The sequence below is a fragment of the Dermochelys coriacea genome, chromosome 2 (genome assembly GCF_009764565.3).
Source record: "Dermochelys coriacea isolate rDerCor1 chromosome 2, rDerCor1.pri.v4, whole genome shotgun sequence".
In the NCBI taxonomy this organism is placed as follows: Eukaryota; Metazoa; Chordata; order Testudines; family Dermochelyidae; genus Dermochelys; species Dermochelys coriacea.
Window position 1 is genome coordinate 207553792 of NC_050069.1, and position 17912 is coordinate 207571703.

Sequence of the window (17912 nt, forward strand, 5' to 3'; positions counted from 1 at the left end):
TATCTTTTATTAGCACAAGATTTATCTGTGAAGTTTAAAGGAGGGACATGATTTAAACGTGGTGTTTTTTTCTGAAAATAAGTGCATATTCCTATTGATATGATACATAGATGTTTTATAGTTCTTCTCCAGTGTTTCCATATCCATTGGCTATGAATCACTTGCTCAAGCATATATATATATATAATTTTTTTTTAAATCCTTTGGAGTCAGTAAATCCCATGTCTGGGTTAGATCTGAAATGATGCCATGTTGGCTCACGGTAGTGCAGAACATTACCATAGAATACCTGGACAGACTTTATTAATTGATTTTAATTTTATTTTAAATTTTTAACAAGTTTAGAAATCTTTGCAATTGACTCTTGCCTTATTTGAAAGACTAATTGATAAAGAAACTCTAGGACTTGTGAGTGGATAAAGAATGGCTAGATTATTGAAAAGTAAGAATCATTGACCTATCTAATATTAATCTTTTCTAACTCAAGACTGAATTCTGCCTTTGGATATACTGAAGGGCTTTTATAAAATCACCTTTTATTCACATTTTAGAATGTCCATTAATATGACTAATGGTACCTCATGGTTTTAATAACTACACAAGGCACAGTGTAAAAGGATTTAGTCTGCTCCTCTTCTTGGGTGTTTGGGGAATTCCTTTGAAAATATCATATCATTTAAACTGTGCCTTGAAGATGTTAAGATTTGGAGCCAGATTCTCAACTGTTGTAAATCAGCACAGCTCCATCTGTCCTTCTGGCTCACCTAAACTCCAATTCATAACCAGATGACACTCCATTAGGAACACTCTACCTCTAATTCATGTGTGGACAAATTCACCATTCAGGTACGCTCAATAGGGATGCTCCAATATATTGAAACACAAAGCTCTAGCCAGTCGCTGAGATGTTGCTTCCTAATCCATTTAGGGTTTTAAAGAGATGGATCAGGACCTTGAAATGAATCAGACATTGTAGTTATAGCTGGTAGGGGTCAGACCACTGGTATGATCTGTTTTAATCAGGAGTTTGGCTGCTACATGCTTAACCCTCTGAAGTTATTGGATGGTCTTCAGTTAATTCTACCTGGGGAAGACCCTAAAGTGTCTTATTTGGTAGTGGTTTGCTTATAGGTGACCATAGTTAGCTCTATGTTTGGTAGGAAGATCCAGAGTCCCTTGACTAGCCAAAGGCACTTCTGGCCATTGCTGCAATGAAAATACCAAGGATTAGCATCATCCCTAGCAGGATTCCAAGGTTCTGCATCATCTTGATTGGTGGGGGAAACCCTTGGTGTGTGAGGGTGGGAAGGGAAAGTGGTGAGTTCTACCCAGCTTCTTGAGGTTCTTCCTTTTTCTGATCAGTACCTCAGTCTTGTTTTTGTTTTGAGCTTGAACCTGCTATTTTCACCCAGGCCCTCAGTTTTATCAGGCATTCCAACTTGAATGGAGAATCTTTTCTCTACACATTGAACGAAGAGTACTTGTCTAATATTGATGATATTAGAGTCCATTAAAGTCTGTGCTACATCTACCCTTGCAACTGAACATGGTTACATGTGCATTGTTGTGCCATAACCCTTTCCCCATTGTCTACATTTGAAGCGCTGAAGCAGGTTCCTGAAGGAAAGTGCACAGCAAGAAAGCTAGCATGCATGAGGGATGTGGGTATGTACATACCTCTGCTGTGGCGTGGCATGACCCATACATGTTCTACAGTGCAGTATGGACAGGAGCAAGGGGCATGTTACCAGGTCACGAGTCTCAATGGTCCTCCAGGGCCGTTCCCTTTGCTGCCAGACCCTTATCCCCCATTCCCACCATTAGTAGCATCCTGCGCTGAGCACTTCAGAACATTTTTCTGCTGCACTGCTCTGTTAATCAGCACAGGCCATCATAGATCATGTTCCAAGAGCTGCCACCTGGTCTCTGGAGCATACCAGTGTGCTCATCAAGGTGTGATCAGAGTACACTGTCCTCCTCAACTTCAACTGAAGTGGCAGGAACATACACCTCTACTGGAAGATTTCACAGAGGCTGGAGGAGTTGGGCATTCACCAAACTCCGTCCCAGTGCTGGGATTTCTGGAAGTGCCTGAGGCTCCTGTACCCAGAAGGTGATGGACTGAAACAATCATTCCAGGAGGGGACCTAGCATGTGCCTATGCTACGATGAGCTGAACTAGGTGCTCCCCAGGGATTCAAGTACAGACCCTGAAGTGACTCATGACTACCTTCTCAAACTTGCCAGCTTCCTCATATGATGGGACTGAGGGGCAGGGCAAGAAGGCAGCAGGGACTGCCAAGGAAGCCCTGGGAGACCTGGAGGACGAGGAGCTTTTGATTCTGTACCTCTGCCCAGCAGACCTTGGTGAGGAAGCCTTCCCCTGAAGAGCCTGAGGAGGACTGAGACCCGCTGCAGGAACCAGAACCCAAAGCTGATAAGTTGCAATCTATCCCCTCTTGCTCTGGTGATACATGACTGAAGCTGCCCCACATCCCTACTCTACCTCAACCTGATCCCCAAGCAGGACATAGCTGTAAATCAATGATTTCAGTGAAATCCCATGAACCACTGTAATGCACTTAGCAGAAGCCATAGCAAAAGAATATTAACGAGCAGTCCCTATGTCTCTTCATTTCACTGGCAACAATGTGAACAGTGATAGTCCCTGGGCTGTGTGAACTGGGGGGGAAACAAATGTGTGTGTGTGTGTGTGTGTGTGGGGGGGGGGGGGGGGGAACAGTTGTATGACACTTACGGCTGGTCAAAAACCCCAAATCACCCCTCTGCTCACCTCCCCCTCCCCCCTTCTTTTCCTTTCCAAATGGGAGCCTGCAGAAGGGAAATGGGAGTAGTTGGTGACTTGGTGCAGGCCTTGTCAGATTTGGAAACGGAAAGGGAACACTTTGGTTGTCCGAGGAGCATCAGAGTGGTCTATTCTCCTTATGACCATTTCAGATGTTTCTGACCATTCCCAGTCCCTGGTATCTGACCTCTTCTGTGCTAAATCACTCTGCAGGAGCCAGGTGAAGCGGAAGTGGATGTAGGATCCTCTCTGGTAGTTGCACAAAAACAATCTTTAGCAGTGGAGAGGTGGCAGGCTTGTAATGTTAATCAGAAAGTTCAGGGAGGAAAATACACTTGCAGTGTGACTCTCTGCCCCTTCCAGTGCTGTTCGCTGGACATAGGGGCTGGACTTTCTAGTGCTTCAGGGTTGGCTAGGATGAACGTTCTTAGTGATTCTCGGTTCCTCTTGTGCCTGGGAACTGTCTACTAGCTTGGAATACGGTCGCAGTTGCCTCTCAGATCACCTCCCAGTCCTATAAGGAGAATTCAACAAATTTTTCATGCAGCTGAAATTCAAACTGGTTCTTCAGGTTTAAGGACAGGGCAAATGTTTGGTCCATCTTTATAGCTCCCCAAACCCCTCCACTCAGCAATACATAAATAGGTGGTCATTAGTAAAAACATCTCTCTGACATAGGTGGCTCAAGCCCCTCCACAGCACTAGAAGGACACCTTTCTTTTTTCATTTTGGTAGCTTGAAAAGTTCTATGTTCTCCAAAGCCTTTAAAGAACAAATAGATAAGTGGTGAAGTAACCCTGGAAAGGAACTAAACCCCATCCCAACCGGCCCCTCCATACACTGTAAACATTACAGCATTTTAATAATAGCACTGCAGGTATATTCCCATTATTACCCTTGGCGCCTTCCTTATGGGCTGCAAAAACAGTCTGAGAAGGAAAGAGACTAACAGTTGCATTCCCTGAGATGCTAAAAGGTATCAATATTGTGACCTTTGGCAGCACAGTTATATTAGGGGGGACAGGAGGGCTTCTTACATTCCTTCAAAGAAGAAATAAAATATAATGCAACCCACTCCACTGAGTTAGGGCAGGAGCAGTGTCCCAGAGATAGCAGATGAAGAAGGGCCTGGAGGACAGGGTCATTGGCATTGACAGAAGGAGCAGGAGCTGTTTGAGCTCTTTAGAGTGAGGGAGAATTGGGCCTTTAGGCAGGATGAGGCACTGATGAACTGGTTCCTGGATCTGGAGTCACACCACAGTGAACGGGAGTATGCCCAGAGAGAATGGGATTGTGAACTCACACAGCCACTAGAACAACTGGTGGCAGAATGGTTTCAGGGCCTGCCTGCCTGCCTCTGTGGCCACTGCTCCTCCCCAGGAACAGACACTGCCGCCTCCTCCCACAGCTGCCAAGCAGGCTGCTGCTGAGGATGTGGTGGATCCACCCCACTGTCCTCTCCTGGTGGTGGGGAAGAGCATGCTGGACACCTGTCACAACATCCTCCACCGGCACCTGAAACCCCTTGCAAGGGAATCCCCCAGAGCATGCAGGAGTGGAATGATTAGCCTGATCCAGTGGCTGGATCCCAGCCGATGTTCAGTCCCCAAACTCCACCTGGGCGTCATCGTTGTTTGCCCCCTTGCACAATATTCTACATCTGTTTCCTCCTCCTTCTGAGGGTGAGGGGAAGTGGAAGGACAAGGAAATGGGGCCACAGACAGTAATGTTTGGGAATTCGATCTTTTTGTTCATTTGTAGTGCCTGGTAATGTTTGTAGTTCTGTGTTCCATGTATCTCTTTAAATAAGTTTCTGTTCACTTCACTTGTGTGTTCACCTTGCTTTCTGAGTATGATCAATGGGATATTTCACACACGTTTGGGATGGGTCAGTGGGACTCGCAGGACGTGACTGAGAGTTCTGTAACTTTGGTACCACAGAAATGCAATTCATTCTCCATCTCTCGCCCCTAGCCTTTATTTTTTTTTATTTTTATTTTTTTTAAAGAAAAGCAGGATTCATGACTGTGAAATAACTGTTGCTGTCCAAAGCACCAGAATGGAAAATAGAGAAGTTAACTGAAATGTCTTTACGCTGTTGTTAATAACTTGGGCAACAATACAGATAGAAGAAACAAAACTAAATTAACATTGAAGATATCTGACACTGAGCTGTACTTTTATGACTCATCCTGCCTCACCCCCAAACTATCACCACTTGTAACCAGGCGTGAACTCATTCGAAAGAGTGAAGTGTTGTGAGCTCCGGTTTCAGAAAACATTGTGAAGAAGGAATGTGTGAAGCCCTCCACCCAAAACCTTACATAACTAGTTTTCAGTTATTTTAAGAATGATTAAGTGCTCCCCATAAAGCAGTTTCTTGGTCAGCCATCTTTGGTGTTTCAAATAGTTTTGGACCCAATCCATCCAATAACTGGTACTGCACTGCACAAACATTTGTCCTGCCAGCAGGCGCAGAACCGCATTGTCATAAACTTGCTCCATGCCTTCCATGCAGTTTGGCAGAGGTAAGGGGGAATTGCCATTGCCAAAGGTGTGAAGGTGCCATACAGTACCAGCAACAGGCAGCAACGCGGTTCCCAGAATGTCTCCTGTGATGCACAAGACTCTGGGTTATGGATTCTGATGGTATCTGATGGTAGCACTAACATCGTTTACCAAAAGGGACATCTGGATGTGAGTATATACCCGTCACAGCGTATACCCTGGCCAAGCACAGCATGTGTGGACACTCAGTGCGGGTACAGGGTACATGTGACAACAGTACATGGACAAGTACCTGGGGACAAGTGGAAGTGTAGACATAGCCTTAGAGACTCTTAATAGATATTGATCAGGTGTGTGGTTAGGACACATTGGACAGAAATCGTACTATACAGGCAAGGAGGAGGAGAAACTGTGGGGGAGCACCCCTTATCCAAACCAGAGAGAGGAGGGGGAACTCCCTTCCTTCTGTGTTCAGCGGAGGAGTGGGACACTTTTTCCTCCCTGCATTCCCTTGCCTCAATCCCTGACAAAATGGAAGGACAGAATTTGGCCCTGAAGGAATCTGTAGATTAGAACCTTTGGAGAAGAGCAGTTGCCCCCATGCTTTGGGACCTGTTCAGGTGAAACCTGATGAGTTTCCAGCATGGCTCTCTCCACAGTGGTGGTCTTCCGTGGGTGGATCAGTAGCACTTAATCATGTGTCAAAGGCAGCCAGTAGGTCTGTACTCTGACAGCGAGTTCAAGCTGTAGGGAACCTAGAATCCTGAAAGCAGTTAAATGCTACTGGAATTTCCCTCCTTCTGCCTTCTCGATTCCCATACCCAATAAAGGAAAGCTAGAGACTAACAGTAAGTGCCAGATTGTGTGTTGAGTGGTCATTTTTTGATAATAGGTTGGACTTCGACCATTTTTAAGGATTCTTCACTCTTGCCAAGAAAGCACTGATCCCAAGAGCTTAAGAATGATCCTAGTCATGCTCCAGATGTTTACATTTGCCAGAAGAGGTGTGGGTCTACATCAGTAGTTTTCAAACTTTGTGAGCTGAGCCCTCCCCTTTGAGTTACAATTTTTAGTTGTGTTCCCTCCGGGGGCGGCTGGCCAGGGCTCCTGTTGTCAGCTGGGCAGGGGTTACCAGTGCCCCCCAAACATTCCTCCATCCCACCCAGGGGTGCTCCACAGTTTGAAAACCTCTGGTATATATTCTGTGTGGTTGCACAGACTTCTATCAGTCCCCTGTTTGAGGGCTTGTTCTGAATCTGGAGGAAGGTAACCCAATGGTATCTTCAGAATTGGCTTTTGTTAGGCTGTATCCAAAGTAATCTCTCGAGTCTGTTTCTTCTGTTAAATAGGACAAGAACTTCATATGTTGGGTAATGTTTGAGTCTGGAGCTGTAGTATGGGCTAGAAGTCAGAAATGTTTGTATCTGTATATCCAAGAGCAAAATTTAACCATTTATATTAAACAGCAAGATGTTTGTGTACTTGCAACAATGTAAACACAGTGATACTTTGAATTTTATTTCTGTATTTGCACTGTACTCTAACTAGAAATTGGATACAACATATGATCGTAGAATTGGTTTTTATTGCCCAATATGTAGCTTTAAATTATTACCTTTTTTTTTTTTAATTGGAAATATGTGCTGTGTGAACTGAGTGTTATGGGTTGTTTTGAGCAAGAATTGCAGGTGGGGTCAGGAGGAAGAAGGCAAAGAAGCAGTCTGAATTTGATTTTTGACCCAAATATGGACCGCTGCCATTTTAAAGATCTATTTTGTGTGTGATATCTGCATTTTACTTTCTGTACATTTCAAAGGTGCAATATGAAAAATGAACTTGTCCATGCTACATACATTTACCAGACCCCCGTAGGGAAGGGAAAAAAACAAACAAAAAAACCCAACCCCCACAACTTTTTTCCATGTTGCTTCATGTTCCTCTTACCCATTTCAATCTGCCAGATTTACAATTTGTAATTATAGCTTTTATTTAGAGCAAGTTCTGGTGGTAAATACAAGGAGGTTGCTGCATTGAAAGAAATAGGTAATTCTGATCAGATACTTTTTATATGAAAGAAATTTGCTTATGGAAAGAAAGATCCATTGTGTATATAACTTTTTAAAAGTTTGAAGGGCGTTACATCTATATACAGTACTCTGCCATTCATTGCATAAACATATTTTAAGTCTGCCACATATAGAACTCTATATAATCTTAGAATTCTATAATGTATAGAATTTGTACCTAAACAATGCAAGTCGTCTCGATCCTTTGTGTTATAGTAGGGTTTAGGCAGAACATCCCTTTTTTGTTCAGTCTCATAAGGGTTTTATGTATCTGTTAGTCCATTTTAAGTGGTTTTGGATTATCGAAACCAAACAAACACCCAAAAAATAACCCAAACAAACCCACAACCCCGTATAATGAAGTTGAAGAGGAACATGTATATATGTTGGTACCTTAGCAGGTCTCACTCATTAGGATTTTAAGACTGTGATCTGAAAAGGATCCATGGCCACTTTTTTGCATAGAGTGCATCGGCTTTACTAGCCAATGACAGCAGTCAGAGATGTGGCCATGTGCAATTTCTACTTAGCTACAAATATTTTATTTATTGATATTGTGGTTTTTTTTGTTTTTTTGTTTTTGTTTTTGTTTTTAGGAAAGTTAAGAAAGGTTCATTGTTAATAGACTCCAGTACTATTGACCCTGCCATTTCAAAAGAACTAGCTAAAGCAGTTGAAAAAATGGGAGCTGTTTTCATGGATGCCCCTGTTTCTGGTGGTAAGTCTCTTTCCTAAATATATAATCCTGTACGTTATATAAGACATTTCTTTATGGGTGCATCCTACCTCCTCCCTTGCCCTTTTTTTTTTTTTTTTTCCCCTCCCCTTTCTTGTTGTTGCTATGAGCAACTCTTTGTGCTATATCCTGGCACAGTTGCTACCCCTTTTTGTTAATGTTTTTTATTTCCTCCTCCTATCCTTTATTTGTCCACTTGTATAGATATATTTTTCTTGATTTTGTTAATTATTTTTAATGCTCTTGGGCCTGCCTGCCTCCCTCAACACATGCATTGGCACACACAGTTGCTTCAGGGTGTGGTATTTGGCCCCCTCTAAAGGCTGGGTGGGGCATGTTACTTATTGTGCTCTCTTGGCTGAAAGGAGTGCTGCAGCAACAGAGAAAGGTACCTTGGGCTTGTAGGCTTCTGCCTGATCTTGAAGCCTGGTACATTTCTGGTGTTTCCACAGCCAGCTGCATTAGAGTCTCCTGCAAGAGCAGGGAGGGAAGGCTGATGGCCTTCAAGAAGCTGCCTGTGACTTTACCTAAAGCCTTAGCTGCACATTTTGCTGCAGGGGTTGTGTAGGCTGGATCTCATGGAGTCTTCTCTCAGCACCATGGTCCTTTCTTTTGTCCCAAGTTTCCTAGGACAGCACTACCTAGTAAGCAAACTAGTTGCACACACCCCTCCTAAAAACAAAACAACAAACAAACAAAAACAACTTCCTGTTTGGGAAATGTTAGCTTAAAGTTTAGGGCGTCAGTCAAATGATTTAAAAATAAAAAGGCAGGACAGTTTTTAAAAATGATTTTTCAAATGTTTATGTAGAACATACTAAATGTATCTCATAACGGCTAACAGAGGAGATGTAGCAAACTTTCTTTTGTCTCTGGTTTGGAAATTATTGGAATGTGTATATGTAATATTTGTATACTCTTGAAGTTGGAGACTGATACCTTAGATGTTAGTATTGCCTGGGTCAGGAGATACTTTTTTAAAATATGCAAGTCTTTCCCATTTTCTTGGGTAAAATTAGGTGTTAATAATGATACTTTTTAGTGTGTGTGTGTGTGTGTGTGTGTGTGTGTGTGTTTTTTTTAAAGCCTAATTCTTGTCTATATTTTTTACAACCTGCAACAAAGCAAAGGCAGTCTTGAAATTTAAAACAAAAAATACCAGACAGTTTTATTGAACTATTTGGGACAATCATTCTTGGCCATCCAAAGTTTAATTGCAGTTCTACTCTAAAAATAACTCTGTAAATGGCATTGTGTGGTTTCATATTTATTATCTTTTACTGACTTCAGATAAAACTTTCTTAGTTTACAAGTAAAAAGATGTTCCTTTTCCCCCTTCCTCCCCTCCAACCTCTCCAAGCTGGCAGTCTTGCAAACTGGTCCTTGGAGCTGAAGTTCAAACTGGGTTCTTCTAGTTTGTATATAATCACGATGATAAAGAGTCTGCAAGGCCAAATTCTGCTTTTACTCTGTGCAGCTTCATTCCCTTCAAGATCTAACTGAGGCTGAATTTGGCCATGGAATTGGAATTTGGGGGCCAACATTTTTCTCTGTTTTTATGAACAGAGGGTAGAAAAACTCAGAAGATATCAGGTGACAGGATGTGGAAGGAAGGGTTCTTACTCCACAGCCAAAATATGTTTCTGATTTGTAAAATTAGATAAATTGTTAGCCTGGGAATAGATATTCCCCCCCATCACACTTTTTTTTTTTCTGTTTTTTGCATAATCTTTTTCTAAACATAGCAGTGGTTCTCAACCTATTTACCATTGTGGGCCGTATATGCAGCTCTCTGTGTGATGTGGGCTGTATCCACGCAATATATATACTATCTGTCTGGCCCTGATGATGTCACATGGGCCGCAGCTGTGTGCTGATTGGGCTGCAAGCAGATTGAGAACCACTGAAACATAGTCTGTCATGTTTATCTGTTTGGCAGCATTGAGACTTTTTATGTGGTTCCCTTTTGTTACACCACTCCAAATATAATTTCACAAATTATTTGCCTGCTAGGATTGGTTATCTTCTGAAAGTGTTCCATGTTCTTTTTCTACCCAGAACTCACTGAGGTCATTTATATTAAAACATTCCATTCAAACTATTGTATTGGCTGCTTTTTGTTGCTTGGGAATATAAAATGGAGATCTGGTTAAAGCAATAAGAGATAGATAGAATTTTTATCTGAATAAAAATTCTTTCACTTAGTTTGTAATGCTAATAAAATACAAAATATCATGAGCAACTTAGCATTTTTTGGGAAGGGAATCAATATTTAGCTTTCTAGTAGATAAAGATAACATTAACTGTACAAGATATAACTTGGCACTAAACCAAATGAAAATGGACAATTGCAGGGTATGTTCTATGTTAAGTGCCACATTAGAAGAATTAAAAAGATAAAGAATTCAGTAATAAAACATAACATTAAGCAGTAAGTCATAAAAGGATCTTTGGAGGAATTACTGTATATCTTGATTGCATTATTTAATATTGGTCTAATGACCAACAGAAGTACAGTACTTCCTCGAGAAATCTACAGGCCTTGTTTTGAAATGCAGTGATGTGGGGGTTGGGGATGGCAGGCAAGAGACAAGAACAATCATCCTTGTACCTGTGTATTTACAGTGCATTATTGACAGATGGTTCCACTTGTGCCCAGGGTTATGCTGTTTCCTAATGGAAGTTAATATTTGTCTGTTTGTGAAAGCATAGTTTATGTTCCAAATAATCTTTTGGAAATCATTTGGGCTGTAGAGCTCATGGAGAAAATGCTGGCCTTGAGTATATGAAGTTGGTGGTTTCAAATGAAATGAATACATATGGCCTCCAGTTTGCAACATTAATTTGACAGTTTATTTGCATTTTGTGCTCTCTCTTATAAGGCTTACTTCAGGACAGACCTAGAATTTCATGGAGTAGTGACACACTTTCTTGGCTGGTGAGAAACTGGTATGTTGTACACCAGTAATATGCAGACCTCAGTGGTTCAGGAGCCACATTGGCGATCAACATTACCCAAAAGAGCCACAGTAGTGTGAATTCATTGTTTCGTTTACTAAAGTACTGTATATTGTAGTTGATAAAATAATAATAATTGGGCAGTCAGTGAGAATGGTGTGTGCGCGTATGTTTGTGTATGTATATATATATTTCGAGAGAGAGAGAATATGAATTTATATGCGATTCTCACAGCAAAATGAATGACCAAATATTTTTATCAACTACAAGTGGTTAATGACCTAGTAAAAGCATCCTTGTTGGTTAATAACGTAGACTGGTTTAATGATTAAACCACACAGTGTTTTAATATCATGTGCTGAAAAGAGCTGCAGGAGATGCATTAAAGAGGAAATTGCAGCTTTCGAGCCTCAGTCTGAGTATCACTGTTATACACACTTGTAGCCTAGATTCAGGAGTTTCTAACTGGAAATTAATACACAAACCCGTTACAGTGTTGTATTAATTAATTTTGGAATATACTTCTCATCCCCCCTGTTGCCTGCAGATTTAATTATTAATACTGTCTAGAGATGGCAATCACTTTACATTGGGGATTAGGATCATTGGCAGGTCTATGTGAGAAAGTTTTGTATCATCATTGCCAGCACTGTATTCATGTGAATAAAAACAGATGAGTTCTATTGCTTGCTCTTTAGGAATATAAATATTCCATGCCTAATGAGGATGCAATGAAAACCAATAAATGTCTATTACAATTAGTCTAATAATAAATTGATCCTTTTTTTCAGTTGGGCAATTTTGGCTTGGCAACTTTACTATAGGTTCCTATAAATACAAATTATCATACAAAGAAGAAATCGGTGGCACTTTGTGCAGGGTAGGATATTTCATCATGAGTCAGGCTGTCAAAATCTAGTCCTTAACATCATGACTTCATTGACTTCGGTGGAGGCAAGATACAGCCTTGAGGTGTAATAATGATTTAACTCTAAGTGGATATTGTACCACACAAAGCCCTGTTCTACACTACAGGGTTAAGTTGAATTAAGCCATGTTAGATCAATTTTAAAATGAATGCGTCTACACAACCAACTCCATTCTGTCTATCTAAAGGGCTCTTAAAATCTACTTCTGTACCCCTCCCCAGGGAGGGGAGTAGTGCTAAAATTGACCTTGCTGGGTCGAATTTGGGGTAGTGCAGATGCAATTCAATGGTATTGGCCTCCAGGAGCTATCCCACAGTGCTCCAATGTGAACTCCGATGCACTAGCCAGGTACACAGGAAAAGCCCTGGGAAATTTTGAATTTCATTTCCTGTTTGGTCAGTGTGGCGAGCTCAGCAGCACAGGTGACCATGGAGTCTCCCTAGAATCGCAAACAAGCTCCAGCATGGACCGAAAGGGAGACACTGGATCTGATTGCTGTATGGGGAGAAGAATCTGTGCAGGCTGAACTCCAATCCAAAAGAAGAAATGCTAATATATATATGCCAAAATAGCACAGGGCATGGTGGAGAGAGGCTACAACAGGGACACACAGCAGTGCTACGTGAAATTTAAGGAGCTCAGGCAAGCCTACCAAAAGACAAAGGAGGCAAAAGGTCACTCGGGTCAGAGCCCCATACATGCTGCTTCTGTGATCAGCTGCATGGCATTCTGGGGGGGACTCTACCACTACCCCAACACTGTCCATGGACACCTGCAAGGGGGGAGTCTCACGCAACAGGGAGGAGGATTTTGTGGATGAGGAAGAGGAGGGGAATGCACAGCAAACAAGCAGTGAATCTGTTCTCCCTGGCAGCCAGGACCTTTTCATCACCCTGGAGCCAATACCCTCCCAAGGCGGGGTCCCGGACCCCGGAGTAGGAGAAGGCAGCTCTGGTGAGTGCACATTTGTACCTACAGTACAGGGTTTAAAAGCAATAGTGTTTAATGTTTTCCCTGAAGACTTGGGATGCATTCACGGCCAGTACAGCTACTGGAAAAGTCTGTTAACGTGTCTGGGGATGGAGCAGGAATCCTCCAGGAACATCTCCATGAAGCTCTCCTGGAGGTACTCTGAAAGTCTTTGCAGAAGGTTTCAGGGGAGGCCTGCCTTATTTCACTTTACCATGCCATGCCAAGCCAGTAGCAAGTCTTGAATCTACTGGAATTTGCAGCACAAAGCATGTCAACGAATGATCCTGGGTTTTGGTCACATTCAAGCAACATTCGGTCTTTATCTTTCTGTGTTAGCCTCAGGAGAGTGATATCATTCATGGTCACCTGGTTGAAATAGGGCAATTTTTGTAAGGGAACAGTAAAATGACCCTGTTCATGCTGGGTTGTTTGTGCTTGGCTAAAAGGGATCATCCCAGAGAATACCACGCGGCATGGGGAGGGGTGAAGGGATCATCCCCAGCTGTGGAGTGGGGGGAGGTGTGTGCTGCACATCCATCCGAAAACCGCAGTCCCTCATTTTAAATGTGAAACCGAGCCGGCATTGCTTGCTATGGGAAAGGATGGGGCTGCAGTTTGAAACTATTCCCACATGTTATGAAGGCGTAAGAAGTCAGCCCTGCGTAACATGGCTGCCTGGAAATCGAATTCTGTTGCCCATCCGTTTGTGATGTGTCACCATACCAGCAGGTGCTCAATATAAAGGGCAAAATGTAACCTTGTACGTAAAGCACTAGTGCTGTCTGCTGTGAATTGCTTGATTCACTGTGAAAGAATATCTCTTTTTTTGTTTTCAGAAATGTATCATCTTAAATTTTACTCTCCCTTTTTATCTCCCCCCCCTCCCCCCCCGGTGCAAATGTTTCTATGCTCCCCCTATCATCTCTGTCCCTGAGGTTATTGCAGATTAGAAGGTGGAAAAAAAACACACACACAAAAACGCACTCACGATGACATGTTTTCCGAGCTCATGCAGTCTTCCTGCATTGATAGGGCGCAGCTTAATGCATGGAGGCATTCAGTGGCAGAGGCCAGGAAAGCATTAAGTGAGCGCGAAGAGCAGAGGCAGGAGGCGATGCTGAGGCTAATGGGGGAAGCAAACTGACATGATGAAGCGTCTGTCAGAGCTGCAGGAAAGCCAACAAGAGCACAGACCCCTGCTGCATCCATTGTATAACCTCCTGCCTTCGTCCCGAAGTTCCATACGTTCCTCACCCAGATGCCCAGGAATTTGTGGGGGGAGGCTCCGGGCACCCAGCCACTCCAGAGGATGGCCCAAGCAACAGAAAGCTGTCATTCAAACAGTTTTGATTTTTAGTGTGGCTACAATAAGCAATGTGGCCTTGTCCTTCCCTCTTCCAGCACCCCACCCCACCCGGGCTACCTTGTCAGTTATCTCACTTTAATTAATAAAGAATGTTTCAAAACAATAGTTTATTTCCTTTGCCAGCTGTGATCAAAGATGGGGAGGATGGTTGGCTTACAGGGAATTAAAATCAACAAAGGGGGCGGGTTTGCAGCAAGGAGAAACACACAGCTGTCACACCATACCGTGGTCCATCAAGTAACTGGTTCTCAAAGCCTCTGTGACGCGCAGCGTGCCTCGCTGTGCTCTTCTAATCCCCCTGCTATCTGGCTGCTCAAAATCTGCTTCCAGGCTATTTGCCTCAACCTCCCATCCTGCCATAAATGTCTCCCCCTTACTCTCACAGATATTATGGAACAGACAGCAAGCAGCAATAACAATGGGGATGTTGGTTGCGCTGAGGTCTAACCTAGTCGGCAAACAGCACCAGCAAGCTTTTAAATGTCCAATGGCACATTCTACCACCATTCTGTACTTGCTCAGCCTGTAGTTGAAATGCTCCTTACTACTGTCCAGGCTGCCTGCGTATGGCTTCATGAGCCATAGGAGCAAGGGGTAGGCTGGGTTCCCAAGGATAACTATTAATATTTCAACATCCCCAACGGTAATTTTCTGGTCTGGGAAGTAAGTCCCTTCTTGCAACTGCTCAAACAGCCTGGAGTTCCTAAAGATGCGAATGTCCTGCACTTTTCCGGGCCATCCCATGTTGATGTTGGTGAAATGTCCCTTGTGATCCACCAGTGCTTGCAGCACCATTGAAAAGTATCCTTTGCGGTTTACATATTGGTTGGCAAGGTGGTCCGGTGCCAAGATAGGGGTGCATTCCATCTATCGTCCCACCACAGTTAGGGAACCCCATTGCAGCAAAGCCATCCGGTATGACCTGCACATTTCCCAGAGTCACTATCCTTGCTAGCAGAATGTCAGTGATTGCATTTTTCAGAGTAGCAGCCGTGTTAGTCTGTATTCGCAAAAAGAAAAGGAGTACTTGTGGCACCTTAGAGACTAACAAATTTATTAGAGCATAAGCTTTCGTGAGCTACAGCTCACTTCATCGGATGCATTTGGTGGAAAAAACAGAGGAGAGATTTATATACACACACACAGAGAACATGAAACAATGGGTTTATCATACACACTGTAAGGAGAGTGATCACTTAAGATAAGCCATCACCAACAGCAGGGGGGGGAAGGAGGAAAACCTTTCATGGTGACAAGCAGGTAGGCTAATTCCAGCAGTTAACAAGAATATCAGAGGAACAGTGGGGGGTGGGGTGGGAGGGAGAAATACCATGGGGAAATAGTTTTACTTTGTGTAATGACTCATCCATTCCCAGTCTCTATTCAAGCCTAAGTTAATTGTATCCAGTTTGCAAATTAATTCCAATTCAGCAGTCTCTCGTTGGAGTCTGTTTTTGAAGCTTTTTTGTTGAAGTATAGCCACTCTTAGGTCTGTGATCGAGTGACCAGAGAGATTGAAGTGTTCTCCAACTGGTTTTTGAATGTTATAATTCTTGACGTCTGATTTGTGTCCATTCATTCTTTTACGTAGAGACTGTCCAGTTTGGCCAATGTACATGGCAGAGGGGCATTGCTGGCACATGATGGCATATATCACATTGGTAGATGCGCAGGTGAACGAGCCTCTGATAGTGTGGCTGATGTGATTAGGCCCTATGATGGTATCCCCTGAATAGATATGTGGACAGAGTTGGCAACGGGCTTTGTTGCAAGGATAGGTTCCTGGGTTAGTGGTTCTGTTGTGTGGTGTGTGGTTGCTGGTGAGTATTTGCTTCAGATTGGGGGGCTGTCTGTAAGCAAGGACTGGTCTGTCTCCCAAGATCTGAGAGAGCGATGGCTCGTCCTTCAGGATAGGTTGTAGATCCTTGATGATGCGTTGGAGGGGTTTTAGTTGGGGGCTGAAGGTGATGGCTAGTGGCGTTCTGTTGTTTTCTTTGTTGGGCCTGTCCTGTAGTAGGTGACTTCTGGGTACTCTTCTGGCTCTGTCAATCTGTTTCTTCACTTCAGCAGGTGGGTATTGTAGTTGTAGGAATGCATGATAGAGATCTTGTAGGTGTTTGTCTCTGTCTGAGGGGTTGGAGCAAATGCGGTTATATCGTAGCGCTTGGCTGTAGACAATGGATCGAGTGGTATGATCTGGATGAAAGCTAGAGGCATGTAGGTAGGAATAGCGGTCAGTAGGTTTCCGATATAGGGTGGTGTTTATGTGACCATCGCTTATTAGCACCGTAGTGTCCAGGAAGTGGATCTCTTGTGTGGACTGGTCCAGGCTGAGGTTGATGGTGGGATGGAAATTGTTGAAATCATGGTGGAATTCCTCAAGAGCTTCTTTTCCATGGGTCCAGATGATGAAGATGTCATCAATGTAGCGCAAGTAGAGTAGGGGCATTAGGGAACGAGAGCTGAGGAAGCGTTGTTCTAAGTCAGCCATAAAAATGTTGGCATACTGTGGGGCCATGCGGGTACCCATCGCAGTGCCGCTGATTTGAAGGTATACATTGTCACCAAATGTGAAATAGTTATGGGTCAGGACAAAATCACAAAGTTCTGCCACCAGGTTAGCCGTGACAGTATCGGGGATACTGTTCCTGACGGCTTGTAGTCCATCTTTGTGTGGAATGTTGGTGTAGAGGGCTTCTACATCCATAGTGGCTAGGATGGTGTTTTTAGGAAGATCACCAATGGACTGTAGTTTCCTCAGGAAATCGGTGGTGTCTCGAAGATAGCTGGGAGTGCTGGTAACGAAGGGCCTGAGGAGGGAGTCTACATAGCCAGACAATCCTGCTGTCAGGGTGCCAATGCCTGAGATGATGGGGCGTCCAGGATTTCCAGGTTTATGGATCTTGGGTAGCAGATAGAATACCCCAGGTCCTGGCTCCAGGGGTGTGTCTGTGCGGATTTGTTCTTGTGCTTTTTCAGGGAGTTTTCAGGCTCGTTCACCTGCGCATCTACCAATGTGATATATGCCATCATGTGCCAGCAATGCCCCTCTGCCATGTACATTGGCCAAACTGGACAGTCTCTACGTAAAAGAATGAATGGACACAAATCAGACGTCAAGAATTATAACATTCAAAAACCAGTTGGAGAACACTTCAATCTCTCTGGTCACTCGATCACAGACCTAAGAGTGGCTATACTTCAACAAAAAAGCTTCAAAAACAGACTCCAACGAGAGACTGCTGAATTGGAATTAATTTGCAAACTGGATACAATTAACTTAGGCTTGAATAGAGACTGGGAATGGATGAGTCATTACACAAAGTAAAACTATTTCCCCATGGTATTTCTCCCTCCCACCCCACCCCCCACTGTTCCTCTGATATTCTTGTTAACTGCTGGAATTAGCCTACCTGCTTGTCACCATGAAAGGTTTTCCTCCTTCCCCCCCCTGCTGTTGGTGATGGCTTATCTTAAGTGATCACTCTCCTTACAGTGTGTATGATAAACCCATTGTTTCATGTTCTCTGTGTGTGTGTATATAAATCTCTCCTCTGTTTTTTCCACCAAA

General features: G+C 43.3%; 1 protein-coding gene across 3 annotated transcripts in view; it reads left to right on the plus strand.

The window, feature by feature from the left end:
• Positions 1–17912, plus strand: part of HIBADH (3-hydroxyisobutyrate dehydrogenase) — a 136437-nt gene that overhangs the window by 21824 nt on the left and 96701 nt on the right. For all 3 annotated transcript variants that reach the window (XR_006279349.1, XM_038392481.2, XM_038392479.2), the window contains exon 4: positions 7977–8098. Coding sequence is in view for 2 of the 3 variants with exons in the window: in XM_038392481.2 (XP_038248409.1) it covers positions 7977–8098 (122 nt within the window). In the remaining variant the exon portion in view is untranslated. The remainder of the gene's footprint in view (positions 1–7976; positions 8099–17912) is intronic.